At 50.7% G+C, this 24064-nt stretch overlaps 1 protein-coding gene across 1 annotated transcript; it reads right to left on the bottom strand.

Moving 5' to 3' along the window:
* Positions 1-23126, bottom strand: PWWP2B (PWWP domain containing 2B). Its single transcript, XM_076339283.1, has 3 exons — positions 22970-23126; positions 13010-14663; positions 1-538 (listed from the first exon to the last, which is right to left on the bottom strand). The coding sequence occupies exons 1-2, from the start codon at positions 23119-23121 to the stop codon at positions 13028-13030; spliced, it is 1788 nt and encodes a 595-aa protein (XP_076195398.1). The 5' UTR covers positions 23122-23126; the 3' UTR covers positions 1-538; positions 13010-13027.
* Positions 23127-24064: the final 938 nt, after the last annotated feature.

The following is a 24064-nucleotide window of genomic DNA, read 5'->3' as shown; positions in this document are numbered from 1 at the left end:
TTGTGTGTTGCACATTTTCCAAGTTTTAATAGACACAAAAGTGAGTCCATTGTACTTAAGACACTACAATGATTTCATTCTATTGCATGTCCTGCTCCAATTACATTTCTCAGAGTACAGTATTGAGTAAAAGTTTGGTAGCTTTAAAATTAACAAGTGTGTGAAATCTGTAAGTAAAATAAGCAGCAGCAATAATTTTTGGGATTTTATCAAGAATAGCTAACTTTTAAGTAATAAATACATTCCAAGTTGTGGTTTTTGCTGTTCTCCTAGTTCATTGCTGTATGACTTGTCAAATTCTCATTCTAGGGTAAGATATCCTTAAGACTTTCCTGCCAGCCTCACACCAGAAGAGCCACCTAACTCCAAGTCCCGGTGCCTGTCACCTGTCCCAGATGAAAAGCAGTGCAATCTGACAAGGAAACTCGTCCTCCTGCCATACGCATGGCAACCTCCAGATTCTCCTGGGGAGCATGTCAGGATGTTTACAGACTTCGTGACCCTCTAGAAGAACAGCTGTGCTCTTATCTTCTGTTACCTTGAAGAAAGTGAAAGAGGGAGAGGTTACTGCAGGCAGCATGGAACGGACCGGCATTAGCGGCGAGGCACACGCTCCAGGTTTCCTCTAAATATAGCCAGGAATTCTCCTGCTCCCAGCTGGTCCAGCAGGCAAAACCAGCAGCAGCTACAGCTTTGGAAGGAACTCGTCAAGTTAACAAACCCAAAGTAAGAGCGGGAATTTTCTCCAAGACAGACATGGTATGAATTTCAGTGACGAGAATAAATCTTCAGTCTCTGGCTTAAAGACTTTTAAGTCCCCATTCAGGGTGGGTTACTGTAGGTTAGTCTGCCATGAGTCCCTACAGAGAGCGCCACGTGAAGAACATCTGCCTCCACTTTTCAAACACAATCTATAAAATAGGATTATTTTCCCCTTGAGAGCAAGCCGTACAGAAGCTTTTCTAAGTACCTGCAACTGCGCAAGACATTGACCGCTGCTGCAGTGCCCCAATCGCGTTAATGAAGAAGCAGAGCAGCCACGCCACCTTCTCACTCTGCCTCCAGAGATAAAAGACACCCCGCTTCCCTTCGGACCCACCACAGGCTCCCCTTCCCACCCCGGACCGCTGCTCGTTTCAGGCTGCAGAAGCAAGTGCATGCCACAGCAGCACTGTGGATCCCTTGGGACGGCCAGTGTCTCTTGAAGGACCATGCACTGCTCCCCTCCCACGCAGCCATCCGAAGATGACTGTATCCGAGCGCACCAGACCACAACTGACCAGCCTTCAGGCAATGAGAGCACGCAAGATGCTCATTCTGAATTCAGAAGTGCAAAACCATGCACTCTAAATCACAGCTACCAAAAGGTAACAAAACTACCCACGCTTGATGTGTTACACTGCTGTCATCTGGCCTTCTCACCAGATACCAGCCACTAAGACTAAAGGCAGATGACAGGCTTGAAAAGATACATCTACTAGAGAGGGATGTGCCTGTCAAAACAAAAAACTACAAAAGAGAGAAGTCCTCATCTGTACCCTTGCACGCAAGAGGTACTTGCACTGACCCTGTAAGTCAGGTTACAGAGTGGAAGCCTTGAAAGAGTTCAAAGGGAGGATCCATTTGTCTTCATGATCAAGTGAAGAAACGAGAACGCATGTGAAACAACTCAGTGATACAGAAATGAATGAAAAAATGGCATGGAGATCTACACTTACACTTTTCAACTGCAAAAGCATCACTGCACCACACTTCAAACGCCATTCAGCTTGAGCCAGTTCAAAAGTCTGACCAGCCCTAACACACGTCCGTGCCAAAATAAATAATGTGGCCAAGTCAGAACCACAGGACACACAGGCTCAAATCCGTGTTCCTGACAAACAGGATTAATGCTATGAAGCAAAAGATCAAAGACCTTTAAAAACCCCTCACAGTTGAGGTTTGTGACTTGCAAATACAGAGCACAATAAACCAAGAACACCAACACGAAACACAGGAAGATGATCACATTTCCAATGCTGCTGAAAATGCAGCAGCACCTCTTCTGCGGGCATGGAACCAAAAGCGACAACTGATTTGCCCATACTCAGCATCCAGAATGATCTTCAGTATTGCCCATACAATTGAGACTTCAAAGAGCTGGTTGAATACACCATGAACATCTGCCCTAAAACCTATATTCCAGAGAAGGACTGCAATCAGGTTTCATAAACTCCTTCAGTATTTAGCAGAATCATCCTGCTCCTAAGAAACTGGGATGTCTCACAACAAAGCTCTATTACCTATGGTCGACAGAGTATAAATTCATACTTAATCTTGCAGGAGAATCTATTAATTTGCCTTCTGATGAATGGCGAGATTTTCAAGAGCACACAACAAACTCACTTGCAGGCTTATTATCTTACACCTACCAAAGCCTTAGTGAGGTCCATGGACTTGGCAGAATATCCCTCAAATAGTTTTTGCAAAAAGCTGACCCTTGAGAGACAGATTACAGACTGAGAATATTTGGTCTAAACAGGAAAAAAATGCATTTCCTTGTTGGGGAGGTAATGGCAAGCCCTCAGGCCAGTTTTATTCTTTGTGATTTTCACACTTGGAGGAAGGAAGCACGATGCCAAACAACCTCCCAGTGAAGGCTTCTGCCTGTGCAAGGGCAGACGCTGCCCCTTCGTAGGGACAGGGATGAGGCCGAACTGCAGCTGCTCGCTGAGATTACCTGGGGGCAAAGATCAGGGGGATTCTCCCCTCTGGGAGCAGAAAGTTGGTGCTACCAGCAAAATGGCAAACTGCTTTAAAACAGCTGATGCTCCACATCTCGAAATGTTGAAACCTTACCGCCCTGCTCAGCTCTGTGTGCCTGCGGACGGGCAGGCACTTGTCCCCAGCCTGGAAGCACAGAGCTCCACAGCCCAGGCTCGGCAAGGGGACAGAGGCCACCTCCTATGAAAGCTCAGGTGTCTGTTTTAAAAAACCCCTGAGCAGACCCAGGAGTTTTCAACATGTGTTCAAGAGGAGCAACACAGCGACAGTCACTCATACGCTCTCACTTTGCTGGAAAACTTCAGATATTTCTGTTGGGAAAAAAAAAAATCTTCAAGATGGAGCAGCAGCTTAAACACTACTTTCTGGACATTGCTGTAGCCTCGAAATATGTATGAGTAATGAATACATAACAGACCGACTGACTCAGGACAATGGCATGATCTAGCAGCCTGTGTGCTAAGCTGTATGTTGAAAGGAAAGCCAAGAAAACTCTCCTGAAGCCGAGTGCTTATTCATAATAAAAAAAATGAAGTTTTGGATGAAATAAAGCCATTCACAAATTCAGATTTAACAGCTGCCACAGAGTGCAGAAAGCTGATTTATCTTCTGAGGTTACTGCATCCCAAGTGTGTTGATGCGTGGAGACCCTGCTCACACCAGCTCTGCCTGCAGAACCGCTAAGGGGACTCGCACCTTGACCCTTCAGGAGAGACAAGTGCAGGACATCCCTAACACCCCCTCCGTGGCACAGGGAGCACCCTGGGCCCCACACCTTTTGCTTTCGTGAGAGTACCAGGTGCAGCACTGAAGGGGTTCCTGCGTGTACTGGTGTGCTGCTGGGCATCCAGGGCTGCGCCTCCACCACCAGCAGACACTCACAGACTAGCTCCAGGTGAAGACCAAGAGACATGCACACGTGCCGGAGCTGGAATCAGGAACCCATCTCCTTCAGATGGTTTCTTTGGAAAGCCCCGGAGCGCTGCGGCACTGAAACCCTCTCCCATCACAGTCCTGCGAGTGGCACAAGCCCCGGTTATCCTGCGTGTCCTGGCAGGTTGGGAAGCAATGGCAGCAAGAAGCCTGCTCATTTTCTCCACCCAAGCAGCTTATTTTGACGAATATTTTCTAATCATAATGCAGTTAACAACAGGCTGTAATTGAGCATCGCCAAATCAGTCTTCCTCCAGACATCTCCCCTTGAGGGAAGGGCAGCGAGGCAACCCTGGCTTAAGCTCAGGAGGATCAAGCGGTCATATCTTCCCGCAACCCTGAGGAGGAGGGACAGGGGGCCCAGAGGACCTCTGACAGGCAGTCGACTGGCTCCTGCAGGGCTTCATTTCTAAAGACAGTACCTGCTTAACAGCCTGAGTCATCAGCAGAAGGCAAGGGGAAGGGCAGAGAGGCTGCTGCTGGCAGCAGACTGGGAAAGTCCTTCCTTCCAATGCTTTCCTCCTGCGGGAGGAGGGCCGGTGTGAGTGGGGGTTACTGGATGGCAGCTGGGACCCCCGTCCCTGACCTGCTGGATGGGGTTTTGGAACCGTCTCCAACTCCCAAGGCATCAGGATCCAGCTGACTTGAACAGGCTGGCAGCTATGTTCTCCAATATTAAACTCTATCATCCGAGCATCTCTATGAAAAATCCTGTATCAGGTTCGAGGGTTTTCTGCTTTTAGAAAGGGTTGCTTTCTGCGTGAAGAAAAGGCTCAAGTTATTGGCTTGAATCAAAATAGAGCAAGTCATCATTCATAAGGGAAGTTAAACTAGTAATTTTGCTGCAATTCATTTCTTCAACTGCAGAGAGCACACAGGAAATACACTTTATAAAGAAAACAAATCTGTCTGATCCTACAATAGCAAGAATCTAATGCAGATTAAACAGGAACTGGTACATCAGTTAAAAGCATTTGCTCCTTCAGAAATTAATCAACTTAATGAAAAAAAGCCTTCATTAATAAAAAAATCCCCTGCTCCTCCCTTCCAGAGAGACATGCGTACCCAGAGACCAAGAGATGATTATACAACTAATGCAGGGCAGCTGACAGACTTCATGTGGGAAAGACTCAGGCACAAGATGCTGGAGAGCATTTGTGACCCTCTTGCTAAGGCAAGATGAGTCATGTTCGCTTGCACAGGCAGAGGAGCCACACGTGGACCTTTGCTCCATGCTGCATCTGTAGGGACGGGAGCACAAAGAGCCTTCTGCTGCCCACAGGCACTGGGCCCAGCCCGGCAGCCTCGGGACAGGTGGGAGGCACAGCCCTTGCCCTCACGCACCAGATGGATGTCGCCGCCGGTGCGCACAGCAGGACCCCACTCTGCTCCAGGGCAGAGACAGCACCAGGAGAAGTGAAAGAGCACCTTCCAAATGATTGAAGAGCTGGAGATATGGAGTGCAGGGACTGTAGGTGTGAAGAGCACAAGCACTCCAGAAGTCAAGGTATTAAGCCCCACCTCTGTTGTCATTGCCGGACCCAAGAAGCCTATTTCAGATGTACGTAATCTCAGGATGTGAGTTCATAAACTAGTTAATGCAAAGCCCACATATTCTGTAAAGGTACATACAGAGTGCAAAACAGATGCATCAAGCAGATTAAAAAAAATAAACCAGGCACCAGCTCATCCTCATCTAGTTTGCAGGATAAAGGCAAGCAGCTTCCTTAAGTCTTTTATTAGGCAGAACTTACGGAGTTTGTCACTCAGCCCACACACTCCCATTCACCTTGATCCCTGTGTCAGCGATGGGTACTTACAGAAAAAACAAAACACATATCAAGGCTGAAAAACAACAGTTTGCAAGTTTTTCAACATTTAAGAGTCTTCACATTGATTTTGGGTTCAAAGTTCTACCTTTCACACCTAAGCATTAAAATGGGAAATATTAAAATGGGAAATATTTGTGTCACCCTGTTGTGTCACCAGGCCTCACGAGCCAAGCAGCTGCATGTGGCATTAACAATGCACGGCTATTGTATAAAGATTTTGTTCATTCCTCTCCTTCAGAGTAACAGGCACCCTTCTTTACACAGAGCTATCCCCAAGTTTCCAAAAATCCTGTATTCCTTCTTGGCCCAAAGTAGCCTTTCTGTATGTGCAACTTGGTGGTGCTCAATACTTTGCAAGTATCTGCTTAACCGCAACAGAAGTAGGATGAACTTTTGAGCCTTACCTAGAGGCAAGAGGACTCCCTTGGTAAGGGCTTTACCCCTTCGGCTGACCAGTGCTGCTCACTCCAAACTGCACGTCAGCCAGCCCTCTGCCTGAGGTCCCACCCTGCCATGCTCGCTGTGCTTGATGTGAAAAGGGGAATTGTAGCCGCAGTTTTAGACACCTCCATTTGAGTTTAAAAACCAAATGAGTAAATAAATGCAATTCAGGAAAAGCTACAGAAATTTCATTTTTACTTCTTACAGGAAGTCACACTATTTGTAAAAGTTTTCAAAGCAGCAAATTTCCAGGCTCTGTCCAGACAGCTCTCCTCACCACGTGGACATGGCCTCTCTCTCCCACCCCAGGAAGCAGCACTGTGGAAGGGGCTGCTCTGCGGAGCCTGGCCCCCTGCGCACTTCACTGAAAGCACCCGTCGCCCTGAGCCCCCAGCACAGACCCAGCTCCTGCACAGATCCAACCAGCACCGAGTGCACAGCAGGCTAGTGACACCGCAAGAGGGACACCCACCCTCTCCGCTCACCGTGGGCACACTTGGCTAGCACAACTAGCAGATACCCAAAGCTTCAGATGGGGCTTGGAGATCCTCAGTCCAGAGAGCAGCTTGCTCTGCTTCCAAGGGAGTTGTTAAGCCTTTCGGTTGATACAAATTTCCTTCGGCAGCTGAAGTTACAGCTCACATAAGCAGATCGCATTCTTGGGCATCTACACAGCTCGTGTGCAGTTAGAAATAGCACAATGTATGGCTTGCTGGCATTTCCAAAAACTATGCCTGGGAGCAGAGCATGGAGGGAAAGAGGGGCAACCGATGGCACAAACAGGGAGAAGCAGCACGGATCTAGCTGTCTCCAAATGCAGTCGCAGTGGTCACAAGACAAACGTGCAAACGCTTTCGGGAACAGGAAAATCAGCAGGATGCCACCAGACGTGCAGCTCCAGACGTCCAGCGCTGGGGCACACAAGTATGCAATGCAGTCTATTTTAGACTTGTTCTCCTACTTTGTATTAGTATGCAGAGACGCTGACTCCAAGCTGTTTGGAGGAAGACTGAGAAACAGTAATTAAGTTGGATGCTTGGTTTTAGTTGACTGAACCATCTAGAAACCAGGCTAAGAAAAATCTCAAGCATTCATCTTCTGGGCTGAAATATTTCACGTTACCAGGCAGGTGTTTTTAAACTTTAGCTATCACAGCAATCACCACCACACATAAAGTTGTACGACCTTTTTGTGCCACTGGTAGAGCAGAAGAGAAGAGGTAAAAGGAAAAAGAAGAGTGATTTATGTTGCTTCATAAACTGCTGGCAAGCAGTACTGGCTACATGCACATACAAAGCCCTGAACATCTTTGAAGGTGAAGTCATAACCCAATGTTCCAAATTTTATGTTAGCGCTTACTATACATAGCAAGTATGCAATAAGCTTTGATTTTGTTGTACATAGTAGCAGTGTGCTTTTTGTGATGAATGGCTAAACGTACTGATACTGAGGGTCTATTAAGCTAATAGCAGTAAAATTAAAACCTTCAAAAGCCAGTATTTTCAAGTTTAATGGTTCCACAGCCACAGCTTGGGCACAGAGGGGATAAAGAGAGGGAGGAAGAATAAAGGATTTTCCAGACTGAAAAAGCAAATGAATATACATATTGTAAACTTGTTTCATATACATCTCTGCGTGAAAATCTACAAGCAATTTTTATAAAAAGTTTTACTGCATGAAAGGGCTGTGGGCAGGGAGGGGAGGTGTGTCATGAGGAGCCATTCAGGAGGATCACAGATTAGAACAAGAGACCCAGCCTCGCGGCACTGCAGGATTTGCTCAACCTGCCGAGGGCCCTGTACCTGCACAGACCAGCACTCTAACCACACAGCGGGGCTGGAGCAACACACACTCCTTGAAAAGCCCCCGATCCCACCACATGATGTGCTTCCTGGAGCAGGGACAGGGCAGCCTTAGGAAACGTGGGTCTCCTTCCCTCCTGCACCCCAGCCTGTGGCAGAGATGGAGCTGTGGCCCCATCGGCTACTAGTCCCCAGCACCACGTGTATGACACCAGCCCCGAAGGGTCCACCCCTGCCCTGTGCAGGGGTTCCCTTCCAGACCAGGAGCATGCTCAGCACACTGCATCGCACGCCCTTCGACTGCATCTCTCTGGTGGCTGAACGCAATGCCCTGGGTATGCCAGCAAACCTCTTCATTATAAAACCAGAAATAAGCTGGGGTGCTCATCACTGTGAAAGACAACAGAAGAGCAGTTGTTTGGCTCAAGGAATTTGAAGTTTATGCAGCTGCAAGTTTAAATATGGCATTATCATGGAAGTGAACAGAAAGCAAAATGCAAAAGCACATGAGATTTTCTTATTCCCAAGAAAAAAGTCAAGGCTGGAGTGCCAAAGCCCGCAGGTCTGGATCTCAGAACAGGTCCCACACACAAGCCTACTGCCCCTGCTGAGAAACGCGTGCTTGGCATGCCACAGGCAACACCCCAGCTCTCGAAGACTTTCCTGACTATCTGAAACAACTCTGGAGACAAGTGTCCCACAGCCAAAACGGGTGATGGATGACAAGCATCCAAGCAGGCCCACAGCCCAGCCTCACAGGCAGTTACACAGGGAAGGGGGGTGGAATGCCACAGGAATGAGGGAAGCAAAGCCACCTCTATCAGGATGGACTGGAAGGACAGCTGCCCCTTGCGCATTGAGAGGTCACCTGCGTGGGCAGCCACTTCTGCAGCCACTGCTTCCCACGGGGAGCTCAGTACCACCCTGGGCAAACAGCCCCAAGACGTCCATCCCTGGTGACACCATCGTGACTTCCTGAACATCAGGCTTATCTTCTTCTGGCCTTCTCCTGGCACGCATGGCAGTGCGCCCAGCTGTGCCCCCTGCCCCTCTGGCCACGTCTCTGCGATACCAGCACCCCCAGGCCCCCCTTTTCAGCAGGCCACCTCTTCAGCTCTCAGCCACAGGCAGCAGGGGAGGGAAGCGAGCAGCCGAAGCAATCCCAAGGAGCAGCAAACACAACCACACAACCCCAGCTAGCGTTGCCTCAGGTATCCCACACCTGGAGGAGGAAGCAGTGCTGTGAAGCGCAGGCCTTGCCAAGAGCAGCCAGGCCATGGCCTCGCTCTGACTTCCCGGCCCTCAGACGGGCTTTCCTTAAGAGAAAGGCAAACATCCTTCGCTCTGGGCTAGGGGCAACCAGCCTTTGTGCTCAAGGCAGCCATGGTGAGGGATCGGGCTGCACCCCGGCTACCACCCTGCAGGACAGGGCTGCTGACACAGTGCGGGGGCCTGGCATACCAGCAGGTCAGACTCCACGGGGAAGTAATGCCGTCCATTATCCTGGCACTTCCAGAGCCTTGGGTCTGGTCACAGCCACCTTCTGCTAAGAACAGAGGCCTGTGGTCATAAAAGCATGACAAGTGGAGGTGAGCCAGTATCTGGTGCTTTAAAACCAGGTAAGAGTAACTCACCAAGTGCCCAGCTACAGCACAGACGTCTCTGCAGCACGGGCAGCGTGATAGCAGCTCTCTGCACGTGACACACAAGTAGAAGCTACAAAGTGGCATGAGAAGATGCTGAGTGGGCATTTTTCTCCTGGCACTACTCTAAACCAAGAATGTCTTACAAACTTGACTTCTACAGATTGCTAGTCTCCCTGTTGTTTTTCCAGAAACCTTGTTTTACTAGTCAGTTAACGACAGTGTTTTAATAAAGTATTTTCTTTGCAAGAAAAGTGTAAGAACAGAATAAAAACATAAAATGATACCAGCTTTTGCAGCCCAAACCAAGTTTAAAAAAAAATCCAGTTGCTTCCAGTTTTAGATGCATTCACAAATTACCTGAGTTGTTTGTACATTTTTTCCAGTAATTACCCTCCATGCTTTGCAGAACAGCATCACATGCCAGAAGACAGAAAATTTCACAACAGAAAATGTCAACAGTTGCAAACTTCTGCCGTGCCCAGGATTAGCACAAGTGGCATTAGCAAAGTGCTGCTGCTGAAGGCACCTCCTGGACTCTTGTTCTTGTTCTGTGCTAACGATACCGAGCCCTTGTGCAGCCGCCGACGAAGTCGCAGCACAATGGATTTTACAGCAGCAACGTGCAACACTACCAGTCAGATGCCTGCTCTTAGAAACTACTTTAACAGATGTAAGGCTGTACTGCCTTGAAAAAGCCTCAAAGCTTTCAGATATTTAACCGTAGCTCAAACGTCATTGTGGTCCTAGGACTCAGGAATTGCAAACGTTAGTGAAAACTTGAGTTACACGATTCAGGAAAGAACAGTTGATGAGCAACTGATGGAAACATGTCAGTTCTACCTTAGAGAAATTCAGGGAAATCAATAAAATTCAATCCTCCTGAATGGAGAGAATTAGGTGCAGGGCAAGTCTCCGAAATAATGAGTTGTTTTATAAGTGATGTACCAAAAGACTGGACATGCTGGTCTAATCAGGAATCTAAGTAAATGTGACACGTGGAACATGGGAAGTTGTTTTGTTCTGCTTTTCTAGTTTTGAGCAACTGCAGCTGTTTGTCCAACTATCATGTCATCTCCAGACAGGCAGACTGTGTTGGCAGCTCACCTTAGACACATGTAAGGCAGAAAATCATCTGTGGAAAGCCAGCTAAAGGAGGCCAATGAAATGGCGATAGGCTTTAAATGTATCTATATACCCATATATACACAGAGGTTTGGCTGAAGGGTACAGAGGGGAGGGTCTGGTCCAATCCAGGCCATCCCATCATTTTCTTCTTATCATTCTCAACATGTTCTTCTTTCCCCCAGCTTACAGACCTGCTCCACCACTTCTGCTCTGTACCTATAGCTCAGATACCCACTGTGTCTGCAATAACCTAGGTCTCCTCCAGAGCAAGTGCTTCTTTTCGTTCTTGAGGCCTTGCCCCATAGCCTTTCACGCCACACCTCGTGGCCAGGTCTTACCATTAGCACCACATCTGCAGTGGTCCTACTGGTAAGAATGGGCAGCATTTTCCTTAGGCTAACGTGTGATGGGCAAACATCATCCCATTTTGACTTCCAGGTCTGGACTTTGAGCTCGTCTTGGCCACACACTTTCCTACTCCGCATGGACTGACTGGCACAGCCAATCTGACTGATCTGAAGCATTAGGTGCTTCTTCACCCTGTCCCTTCTCCTCCCCAGGAGCCACCAGATGTGGCATACCAGCCCACCCGGAGCTCAAAACAGCAAAGACAGCTGTCAGTAACAGTGACAACATCTGGTCTGCTAAAGCTGTCCCAAACTGCACATACAAACACAGTGAAGACAGTTGAGAAGGATGAAGCTTTGCTGCCTTTTAAATAGAGCACTGTTCATACAGGAGCGATGGATTTTGACCATGATTCTTTCATTGGCGAGGACAGCGTATTCTGGGCATCAGGTTTATTTATACTCCAGATCTAGCTAATAGGAGTTTGGGTCCAATCCAAACATTCTTGATATAATAAAGTCTTTAGCCAGAGTTAAGCAGCATTTGAAGGGGCAAGATCAAGGATGAAGCTTAAATGCTACTGCTGCAGTTACACATTTTTACTTGCTCGAAGGTCCAGTCGTCCAGACACCCTGAGCACACAGGATGAACATGTCACACTCCGATTATTTACTCCAGCCAGGCTTGCTGGGATGGAATAACAACTCAAGCAAAGCAAGTCCTTCATCACGCTCAAGCAAGTGGTGAAGTCCCATGACAGAGGGTACAAAAAAATTCCTTTTTCTCCCCTCAGAATTACATGAGCACTGACCATCATAGTCCCACTGCATTAAAATAGCTTAGATAGAAAAGAACAGTCTACAGCAGGAGTGGTAGCGGCTTGTGTACACACAGTCCTTCTAGCATAAAAAAAGTAGAAAAATTTAGGGGACAACATAATAAACCACAGCATATAAAGCAAGACCTCTGACAACAAGACTCTTCCTAATGATTAGTTATGGTTTTCAGACAAAAAGTTAATCCCTCCCCTTGTTTAACAGTATCACAGATGAAGTCTTGTCTAGATAGTGACGACTGGAAGATTGTAAAATGGTTCTAGATCTTATTCAAGTTGCTGGAGTTTTCCCATGGACTTCACTGAGGGCAGCCTAGTAGGCAGCATCAACTGAAATTACAGATAGTATTTCTATTCCTAGTCACACCACATCCTGTATTTTCAGGTACCAGATTTTCATCCTGGGCAAAGTTTTGACTGTTTGATGAGAAAGGGAGTCCCATCCCCCTCCATGCTTGCAACCAGTAAAAGCAAAACGTGGAGGCATTACAGAGAATCAGCTCCCACATTTATGTTCCCACCTTATGTCCTCAAAGAGGTTGCAGGTGAAGCCCAAAAGAATTTAATTTGATGATCCAGGCCATTCCCCAGCAACGCACCAACATTTCAGACACAAACCAAAACCCAAGTGCTGTGAGAAACATTGAAATACTGTTCCCCAGTTAAAGACAATTTTGGTACAATTATTTTGAAGAACCATAAAGAAAGTGCCTTCATAAGAAATCCATACCAGAGGGGTCAGAGAAACTGCAGGGGAGCAAAGGGCCTCCAAGGGCCCTTAACTGTTATGGGTAACTGCTGGGCATCAGTACCTAGATATGATAAATATAATCTCAATTCCAAGAAGAGTTTTAGTTCTTTGAACCAAGAGATATTTCAAAGAAACTTAAAGCCTGGGACCTATTAGCCCTCCAGCCACACAGGATTAGTTTTGACGCAAATGAATTACCCTCAATACTCGCCACATCCTAGCTGTAAACGGCACTCGCTGAAACATGACTACAATTTTATTAGCTCTTTGAGCAAGCAATGTTTGCTTCCTCACAATGTCAACTGCTTCGTACTCCCCTCTGGAAGTAGGGGCTCCAATTCCCATGGTCCCCCCAAAGGTTTGGAACTAAAGGCTCTTAACTCTGAAATTACCAACAACAATAGCCAGGCATTTAAGTTTAACAATTGTCAACCTCAGTTTTTAAGGAAAAACAAATGCAAACAAACAGTGGAACGTAGATAAAAAACACAAGGAGGTTTTTCATGGGAAGCGTTAGTCCAGCAAGCACTCACCTGATACTGGAGGCAAAGTTATGTCTCGAACTGCGTTAAGAGATCTCTTATTTCTGGAGTCAGATGCTCTACTGCCTTTGCAGCTTCTGTGATAGCTTTCCGATACATCCCTTTCTTCTTGCGATTAAATCTCAGTTTGAAAAATTCAGAGAAAGGAGAGAGTTTTGAAACAGATAAGAATGAAGTCGTCGGAGAACCAAACCATGATACTTTAGCTTCTCGCCACGAAGGTTCCCCATTTTCCTTCTGGCTAAGGTTTATGTCAAGAACACGTGCTGGCCACCATGGAAAACCATGAATTTTACCCCAAACAATATCCCCCACTGAAACAGTTCTTCCATCTTCCGTGACGCATTTAGACACACTTTGGGTATGCAGTCTAACTGTTAGTGGCGGCACAATTTTACGCTCATCTTTTGAAGATGAAGAGACGGATGCATCATCACCAGGCAAAAAGTCACACATTTCTGGTGATGTTACTTCTGAACTAGAAGACTTGGATTCGTCTAGACTGTCGTTACTACACACCGATAAACTAGAAGAATCTGCTTTTCTTTTACGATAATTCATAAGGAAAGCCAAGTTATCATGTCCATCTTTACCTTGGGGAAATCTTTTAAAGTCATCATCTTCACCTGAACTCCCTGAAGATATCTCAGCTAAACTTCTGTCTGTGGATTCATCATTGTAAAATGCGCCAGGATTGGACTCCCTGCTGTTCTGAAGGACATTTATTTCATCAATAAGTTCTGCCTTATAAATTGAAACGCTCTGACCATCATTGATGCGATGGGGCTTCAGCCGTATCTTTGGGGGTGGGACATCCGCACTGGAATGCACCGGCCGCGTGAGCTTCAGTTTTGGAATGGAAGCAAGCTGGCTGCCTGCTGACTTGTCCATTAAGCATTTGGTTTCTCGACCCCGTTCAGAGTCTCTGGTCTCCTCTTGGTCCTCCCCTCCGTTCTGCAATATTCGCTCTGGACAAAATGGTTTGACTGAGCCGTGAACCCGGGAAGGGATTTTTACAACTTCTCCTTTCCCTTGTGGAGTACTGTAGGATATTTTTATAACTGGTGTTCGATGTACTAGTTCCCCAGAAAACTTGTCATCCTCTCTCTTTTCTCTTTTGTTCCTCTTCTCCGTGTAGTCGGAGTCACTGTGCTTTTTCTGCTCTTTGTCCTGAATGTTCAGCTTCCTCCTGGTTTTAGCGTTCTGCCTAGCTGTGTTTGCATCCTCAGGGTTCAGAGTGTTTTTACACTTCTCACAGAGCACCTGTCTTGGCCGGAGCCTGATAGTGCTCATGATAAGCCTTCCTGGGTCTCTATTCCGCGACAAACGCCTCCTTGTCCTCTTTATAGTCCGTGGTGGTGGCTGAGGAACCCACTGGTTGTACGTGTGCCGTAGCCATAGCGGACGAGGAAAGGGAGCTCCCTCAAAGTACGGGGGATAAGGAGGAAGGCTGCCAGGCAGTGGGGGAGGCAGGAGGGGAGGTACTTGCTCATCACCGCTTCCTTTGGGAGGCTTTTCACCAGTGGGTGGTGGCTCCCTTTCGCCCTGCACAGCATCTCCACCATCACCAACTCCATTAGCGCAAGCGTCAGCAGGAGGGTCCTCGTGCTTGGGAAAGGAGGACGGGAGACAAAACAATCCGGATCTAAAACAGGGCGAGAAGGACAGGGAGGGAAAGAGACAGAGTCAGGATGTTTGAAAGGTGCTTCTCTGGGAAGACTGCGCAAAACAAACATGCTAGTTTCTTAAAAAAAACAAACAAACCACAAAGCAAAACCAAACAGAAACCCCCCAAAAAAACCTCCCACAACTTGCACATACTAAGAACACAACATTTTCCCTTGACTTTTAAGACAAGGCAGCCAACTCTGCCACTGAAAAATAAAATAGCATTTCAAAATTTAGGAAAGGTGTCCTACTCTTCTGCCAGAAAAGGTGTGGATATCAAAAATCTCTATTTCCATGAACTATTTGCACAAAGCTTTGCTCTAAGAAGTTTGAAGTTTTATCATGCAAAACAGTTTACTTTATCAGCAGGCTGGTAAAGCCACGAGGAGGGTTGTGATACAGATTATACAAGCCTTCTGGGAGCTACTAAACTTCCTTTCTTCACACTGTACTTGCCTGGCTGATTTTTCAGCTTCTTATTCAAAATCTGAACAACCTGACTTGGATGGATACTTGCACTTTCAAGCCACAGGTCAACCAGTACACAGCTCTGCAACTCTGCTCCTGGTCTTTCCATATATGACCTTATTTGTTAAAATAAGGAATACACTACTAGTTCAGAATAGCAAGATTAAGAATGATTATGTACTACTGTCCAGTGCCAAGTCTCATTACAGACTACCAAAGTCTGGATACAGTATCTTGCACAGATACTGGCAAAAGCAAATCCTCTGAAACACTGAAACTCACAACTGTGATTCATGCCTTTGCGTTTCTGCACCAGAACTTATGCCCTTGGCCTGACATTAGAAATATTATGCTAACACACCACTTGGACAAATATTTGCCGTGAAACACCAACTCAGAACGGGCAATGCTCGCTGTCTTGGCTTTCCAGAGATAATTCTGTAGAGAATACACCATCAGTGAAGTGTTTCAGCTTTTTTAATAATAACAAAATGCTGTACGGGTGAGCCATGAAGAAGCCACAAAGATGGAGAACAGCTACAGACCAAACACTAGTTTTAGTTCAGGAGGCTACATTCCCCATTGGCCTCCTCGCTAGCCATCGTTTTTCATCCAGCCACTACCAAGGGAGGAGTTTCTTGGTAGTGTTACAGAGAGAAGGACTTTGGCAACCGTTACACAGAAGGGCACTGAAGAGAAGTTGAAGGCATCCACTCAGTCACAGATCCCCTTATCAAGAGAAGCACAAAGTCACTGCCAACGGAGAGAAGCCTCCTCCCTCCACCCAGACTCCCAGCGCCTGCCACACTGCTTTGCTGCGGGAAGGATCATAAAAATGTCACCTCCCCTCACCAGGCACAGGCGAGGAGGCCTCTCCTTCCCACAGAAGCACCAGCAGAAAGCAGCGTTACCAAAGGTCACGAACCATCTGAGATGAGAGACAAAAAAGAGCACGGCTTTTTAAGCAGATCACAGGAGAATGGGGAACATGGATCGCATTTATTATGGCTCTAATCCACTGGCTTCATTCTCCTTTTCTCAGACAACTACAGACTGTATCTCTCTCACCTGAGTTCCATGAAGACTCCCACCATGTTTAAAAATAAAGCTTGCATAAACTAATCAAGCAGGAATTAGTCTGATTCTGGTACCAAGTCACTGCCCTTCTCTGAAATAAAAAGAACCACTGAGTTACCTGGACTCTGAAAAGTCCTTTCCCATTACTCAAAGAGTAAGAGTGCAACAACTTGCTGTTTTAGATGACAGTTTAGTTTAACTGGGAAGCTCCAAGTTCGAATGCTAGTGAGTCAAGAGGATTAAGATGTTGAAACAGCATAATTTGGAACAAAATGTTTTTGTTCTAAGAGTTGTTTTTTTTTTTAAACAGAGACAACTGAGAATGTAGGTGTCTTTCAAACAACAACCAAGAAAGCAAGTACAGTTTGTACAGCCAAACAAAGATGTCAGCATCATTCATAAAACAACTGAAAGTGATATCATTTCTGAAGCTCTGGCTATAAATTTGGGTTATTTCATGCAATGAGACTGTCTGATTTGGTCACACCAGAAAACTGTACAAGTCTTCTGTGGACACAAGCCCAGCTCCCTCTGCTCCTGCAGGCAAGCCTGGATCCTGTCTGCTCTCCACAGCCTGGCTCCGAGCAGGCAAACGTGCAGGCAGGTCCATCAAATCCACTTCCTTCCTGAGGATCTGGCATGGCACGAAGCTTCTTGCTTGACAGAAGCAAAACACTCGAAGGTTAACTTCATGGGATTATTTACGCTTGTAAAGTTAACGTATTAGCACGTCATAACCCTGCTAGATTTGAAACAGCCCACCTTGCCACAGGAACATGCTCCCGCAGCCCCCAGCCTCATGGCAGCACACGGGTCAATGCCCTCCCTAGGGAGCGCAGCAGGGCAAGAAACGAGCGTGCCTGTGCTCGGGTACCTGTGCCCTGCTGCCATCGCATGGCCCTGGACTAAGGCTAACCCTAACCATAGTGGGACTGGGAGCAGCCGCGGACCCTCGGCAGCCCTCCTGCTCTGCCTGGCGAGGGAGCACAGGCCAGCAGGGACACCAGGGCTCACACCTGCACCATACAGGCAGCTCATGATAAACACTTCAGAGAAGAGCAGTGGCTGTTAAGTCATTTTAACCAGAAGCCTTTTAGGCTGGAGTTCTGCCATTTTAGACCTGCCACAAAAATACAAGGAAAAAAGCCCAAATGATCAGGAAGAGCCCCCTGTGGCACGGACTTCTCACCCAGAATCAGCCACTGCCCTGTGCCAGAGCATCGCTTCAGCAGTTCTTCAGCCCAAAGACACAGTAGCACTAGCAGTCTGAGAGAAAATACACCACCTGCCTTGCCCGAGGGATTACACAAACTGCCATGCTGAACAACAAAGCAGCTTAAGATTAATTTTCGATGGCAGTGGCTTCCACATGCCCAGGTAGTGGCTCTGGCAGGGAGGGCCACAGCCGGGCAGGGGCAGCAACAGATGAGCTCTGCAAATCCTGCTGCGGCACGGTGGGGCGGCAGAACTGCTCCCATGCTGGTGCTGGGGCAGCCAACCACTGCATCCCGCCATGGCATCCAACAGCACCAGGGAGAGCTGTGCTCTGCACGGCCACAGCACAGGGTGCCAGGAATTGTAAGATATGCAGCCAGGTGTGCTGACTATGTGGCTAAGTCTTTCCTGCTCTGTTCCGGGCTTGGGACCCCCTGGTGCAAAGGCAGCACAGCGGGAGCTCACAGGCTCCCTTCTCTCCCTGCCTGCACTCACAAGCGTCCCTGCCTGGGGGAGCTTCAGCAGGGCACCCAGCACCTCCCGCTGCAGCTGTGCTCCCTGGACCGGGCATTCCTACAGGCAGACCGCAAGGGCAGCCATGGTAAATTACAGCCCCTGCAGCTCCTCCAGCAGCACCTCCGGCTCCAGCCAGGACACCAGGAACCTGTGCATGCCCCCACCTGTTCAAGGTCACCACACGGGTGCCCTGGCACATCGCCACAGCCAGAGCGCATGGGTGACAGACATGCTTGCTCCCGAGGGGCCTCTAGTTCTTTTCCTTCATACTGGAAGTGTCTCCAAAGGCTAAGAAAGCAGTTTTGCTGAGACATCATCCCTCTTGCAGTCTGCCTACACGCCAGTTCTGGGCAGAGATAAGAAGAGTTCTGCCATCTTACCCGCCTGCCTGCCTCCCCACGAGACTATGTGCACCCTGGCCCTACTTCGCAGGCACAGGGGGAAGGAAAACAGCCCCAGAGAGGCCATGCACAGAGCATCTCCTATCTCATCACCGCATCATCAGGTGCCAGGCACCTGTTCAGCACGAGTGAACAACCACCGTCACCCGAGGCTACTTTCGGTTTCTCTATCCCTCCACACTATGTACTCCTGATGGGGATGCACTGAAAGACCGAGCTCCTTCAGGCTCCTTCAGCCACGGGAAGACCAACTAAAAGCGATTAAGTCCTACCCTTGGAGAGCGCTCGCCAGGGACTGTGCCCACAGCCCCCAGTGCTCTCCCCGTTGCCGCCCCCCTCACCCAGCCTGAAGCTGCCTTCCACGCAGGCACAGCTCCTTGTAAGAGGATTTAGCTCCGGTGTCTTTCCACCCACTGCAGAACAAGAAACATTTCATCTGACACACTTCGCTTTCCAGGAGACGCTCACTTTTACCACAAGGAGAAATATCAATTTCACTAGCCTTCCCTACATCCCCCAGGCTTTTTTGCAGGAATCTGGATGTAATTAATGTATTTCTTCTACCTACTTACTGTCACTATTGATTCTGCATATTTAAACCCATTCAACTAAGATAAAGGTGCCTGAGTTTGTGGGTTAGGGGCATGAGTGCACGTGCAGGTATTACGAGCAGCAGGAAATACTGCAGAATGCGATTTCACCCTGTTTGTAATCCCCCTTTCTGGGGCAGACATAGCCAAATGGACTAAGTTACCTCAATCCAACCTCTGCTTGGAAGAGAAGACACCATCCTCTGATTTATACTCACGCATAATTAAAAAATAACTAATTATAAGTTCAGTTGCAGCAAAATTGCCAAGTCTTGTTATCAAAGACACTGTAACTGCAGTCAAAATGCATTTAAATCTCCTCATGAGCATGGACGCTATGTAGCTTACTGTCTAGAAGAGCAAATTTATTAGAAGCAAGTAACTGCTAGTCACTCGATAATAAGTACTGGTGCTTGCTGCATGCACTATCTAGGCTGCAGCCAGAAAGGGATGCCTGTAGGAAGGAAATAACCATTTTTTCTTCAAATAATTCCACAGCTATTGGAAAAGTCAGGCATGCATTTTTAACTACATCCCACTGCTCCCAAAGGCACAGGGGAGAAGGCAGGCTGCAGGCAGGCAGGCACACCAGTACACAGGGCAGAAGGCAGGCTGGAGGCAGGCAGGCACGCTCCTGCCCACAGCCACTCCTGCTTCCCACGCAAGCTGTCTGCAGGCCGAGCCCCCATAAACCTGCGCAGGCAGTTTCGGGTTCAAACCTGCGCCTGCTTCTTTGCAGCTGAAATAACGGGAGTCCACCGGTGGGACCTGGATGGAGAGGGATCTCCTGACTGCCTGCATGCTGGGGGTTGCAGGCCTGCCTCCTGCTCAGCTCCCCATGCCACCTGCTACATTTTAGGAGAAACAAACCAGATTCATCTATGTAATGCTAAAACCAGTTTAAAACACAAAAAAAATCTGAAGAGCCACCATACAGGCTTTCCCTCTCTTTTGGGGTTCTCCCCTCTTTTTGTACAGGTAAACCAACCCACTCTGGTTGCTCCTCTCCTGCCAGACCCGTCCCACTGCCCACACAGCCCCCCCTCTCCAGTGGGGCGCTGGCACGGCATCGACTGCTGCCCGGAGGGCACAGCAGAGCACGCGATAACCCCCGCACAGGACACAGGCTGGTGAGAGACACCTCTCTTCATTAGCATGGCAACGGGGAGGAGGAGGGAAAACACTTTTGCCACATCTCTGTTTTGGACTAGTTTCGGGGCCTTCAGAGTTCAGCACCAAGCTGACAAATTCCTACTGCCTTTGGGACACATCTTGACCTTTACCTTCCAACCAGTAGCAGACAGGCTCCTGTTAATGAGGTGGGCAAGATCTCTTCTTCCCTCCACATCCCAAATTTAGGGTCGCTGCAGTGGAGAAGGTGCTTTCAGCCTGCTCCCCACACTCACCCGAAGTCACCAAGGTCCACCAGGAGCCAGGCACTCACCTCACATATGACACTTCCTTCCTGTTGACCAGCCACAGCCAGAGGCCATGGCTCTCCAGCCACATGTCAGCCACCATGTCACAGGCTTACTGTGGTCATCACAGGCCAGCCAGTGCTCAGGACCACCACGGATGGGATGAGGCCCCACCAGTTTCTCTACTGTCAAGTTCTGCAAAACACCCAAAGGCAGGAGACCACCTGGCCCACCGCCTGGTCCCCCGGCCCCATAGGGTGAGGCTCTCCTCCCAGTGCTGCAAGAGACTCGTGGAAGCTGACATCTCTACCCAGGGCTTCTGGAGACACAGGTGGGATGTGCTCCCACTCCATCACAGCCCTAAAACGATGATTAACATGCAGTGCCAGGTGGCACCCAGAAGCCAGACTGCTTTTCTTCATATTTCTCTACCTGAAGCAGCACTACCATACCAACGGGTTATGAAACTGGCCCACTCAAAGATTTTAGCTTCTTTTAGGGAGGCGAGAAGCAGCAGCAATCCCATCCCTGTGTAACCTTGGAGGCAGGTGGGCCTATCTGAAGGCTCACCTTTTGCCACAGACAAGTCTGATCGTTAGAGATGATAATTACTGGGGCGGGTGGGAGGAGATGGGGGCAGCTATCCTACTCATGAGTTGAAACACATTAACAAAATGTCTTCCTTCTGCCCTCCCCGTTCCACTTCAAGTCAGAAAGGAGGACGCTGCCTCAGCATCCCCACTGCAGGTCCAGGCAGCCCCCGGCCAAGCCACAGGTTCTCCGGTCGATGGGACAGCAGTGGAACGAGCACCAACCCTCGGAGACAACTCCACCGCTCAGGTGACAGTGGGCCATCTGTTCCCCTCCCACCCCAGCAGAGATCAGCCCAGACAGGGCTGGGTTAGTGATGGGCTCCAGAAGCACCTTAAAGCCTGGGAGGAAACACCCATCTGGTCATTTCTTGGATCCACTGGGGGCAGAGGGGGCAAAAAGAAGAAAAAAGTCACAGAGAAAGGTTAGGGGGAAAAAAAACCCAGGTAAAAAAGTGTACGCTGTCACTAATGCGGAAGGCAACTGGAATGTGAAAAGATAGAAACAGCTGGCTTTTTGAACTGACTGAAGACATGCCTACCGCTCACTGTTTTGGCTGGAACGAGACACCAAGCAGGGTTTATAGACTGTTAATAGAGTTAGATGCCTGAATACTTTTGAAAATCTGGCTCCAATTTTCTGGGATAGCCACGTGAAACTAAATAAACTATGAAAATTAAGTTCAGAAGTCTTGCTTCATACATCTTCTAAGAAGCATTACAGAGGTGAAGCTGGCTGTACTCCTACCCAGCACTAACCTGACAATTCATTTATTGAGCAGACAGAAACCAAACCCCTCTTCTTAACTTTAACACAGCATAGAGAAAAGGCGACCAGCTTCGGTGCGTTAGTCCTTGGGACGGCTGTACTACTATCAGTGCATTTAAAGATGCTTTAAAAGTTAGTATGGTTTTGCAATAAAGCATCCACTGCGTGAATGTCTTCCCTACCCTTCAGAAGAACAGGCCTTTCATGCCCTTCATCAGGGAAATGCCCCTCTCCACGTCAGAGGGGATCTCGACCTCTTCAGAGCCAGCGCTACACATCCACCCAGCCGTGCTGTGGCAGAAGGCAGGACCACGGGGGTCTGCTGCTGCCACAGTGAAACAAGAAACCCGAGAGAAGATACTCCAAGATCCCCTGGAAATTATCGTCACAGCCAACCGAAACAGCAGAGCGGCCAGGTTAGCGCAGCACAGCTCTAACGGAGGGGAGGAGGGCGGTCACAAGGCGACAGGGAGCTCCAGGGTGGCCCCGGCGGTGGGATGGACCCGCGGTGCCGCTTCAGAGCCGCTGGCGATGGAGGGGAGAAAGGGGAAGAAAATGGCAAAACCGGCCAGGCTGCAGCCTCCTCCCGCGGGCGACCAGGCGACGCGGGGGCTGTCGCTGCACAAGGTCGGCGGGTTCTCGCAGCGGAGGGGAGCTGGCGAGCGGGCAGCCCCAGTGCCCGGCCGGGACGCGGCGCTGCGCAGGCGGGAGCGGGGCCGGGAGGGCAGCGTGGGGCAGGGACACGCTCACCCCAGGCCGTGTGCGAAGGCAGCGGCCGGCCCCACCGCCCTGCCGCGTCCCCTCGGAGACCCGGCGGGGCGGAGGGGCCACGGCGAAGCCTCGCCGTTCACCACGGAAGGGCCCGGGGCACCGGGCGGCCCAGTCTGCCACGCGGGGCTCCGGGGCCGCCCGCCCCGCCCCCACCGTGGGCCCCGGCGGCAGCGGGACGGTACCGGTACCGCCACCCCCGCCCCGGCCGGGCCGGGCCCCGCTCCCGCCCGCAGGCGGCCCCGGGCCGCTTTGTTCCCGCCGGGCCGGGCCGCCCCGGGCGAACAAAGGGCGAGCGCCGCCGGCGGAGGGGGCAGCGCGGGGCCTCCGACCCCGGCCGGGCAGCCGGGCCGGGCCGGGCCGCGGCGTTCAGGGTCATCCCCGCTCCCCCCGCCGCGTTCCCCCCGCCCCGGCCCGGCGCAGGCCGCCCCCGCCCCGCGGTCCTGGTTCCCCCCCCGCCGCCGCCCGTACTTCTTGGTGCAGTCGAGCAGGACGCCGGTGAAGCGGCGCTCCCCGCAGCTCAGCGTGACCACCAGCGTGTCGTTCACCATCTGCTCCACCAGCACCGGCAGCCACGCGCCCACCCGCGGCGACGGCGCCCCCGCCTCCGCCACCTCGGCCATGCTGCCGCTGCCGCCGCTGCCGCCGCGCCCCTCCCCCGCCGGCGGCGGCCGCTGGGGCCGGGCCGGGCCGGGCCGCGCCGCGCGATGACCTCACGGTGCGGGCGCCCCGCGGCCGCCGCTGCCGTAGGTGCGTGACGTCAGGGCACCGCCCCCGCAGCTGCGGGCGGCCCAGCGCCCCCTGCTCCGCCGGACGGGCCCTGCCGCGCCGCGGGCGGGGCTGCCGCGCACGTGTGCCGGGCCGGGCTGGGCCGGGAGGGGAAGGGCCGGGCGGGGCGGGGCGGGGCGGGGCGGGGCGGGACGGGCGCACCGGGCCGGCCCCGCCCGCCCCCTGGCGGCCGCGCCGCGCGCCAGCCACCAGCCTGGCGGCGGGGCGGGAGGGCACGGGGGCGGGGCCAGCCGGGGGCGGGGGTTTGTCGCCCCGCCCCGCCCCCGCTCCCCCCGCCGCGGGGCGGTTCGGCGGCCGCGCGGCCCCCCCACACCCCGGCCCCCGGCCGCGGGCAGCCCGCGGAGCCCCGGAGGCGCCTCCCGAAGGAGCGGGGCTGCACCCCCCGCTGCTGCCGGCGCTCCCGGCCCCCTTCACCGCCCGCGGGAGGGGCAGCGCGGCCGCCGCGGGAGAGCCGCCGGCAGCCGCAGCAGCGCGCCGCGGTCACCGGTCTCCGAGCCAGCACACGACGGGAAGGCGGCGAAGCGGCGGGATGGAACCTTGTCCTTTAACGTCTGGCTGGGCTCGGCGCGGGGGTGGCGGTACCGGTACCGTCCCGCTGCCGCCAGGGCACCCGGCGGGGGGCGCGCGGGGCGGGCGCTTTGCTGGCGGCGCTGAACACATAGCGCCGCGTTTTTCACCTGCCCCTGCGTTCAGCGCCGGGTCTGCCCTTCGCTAGACCAGAATCCCGTTGAGAAATAGATAACCCACTCTGATAATTTATTAGCAGAATGATGTAAT

This window comes from Aptenodytes patagonicus, chromosome 5 (genome assembly GCF_965638725.1).
Source record: "Aptenodytes patagonicus chromosome 5, bAptPat1.pri.cur, whole genome shotgun sequence".
Taxonomy (NCBI): domain Eukaryota; kingdom Metazoa; phylum Chordata; class Aves; order Sphenisciformes; family Spheniscidae; genus Aptenodytes; species Aptenodytes patagonicus.
Note: the sequence above shows the minus strand (reverse complement) of the source record. Positions and strands in the feature narration are given on the sequence as shown.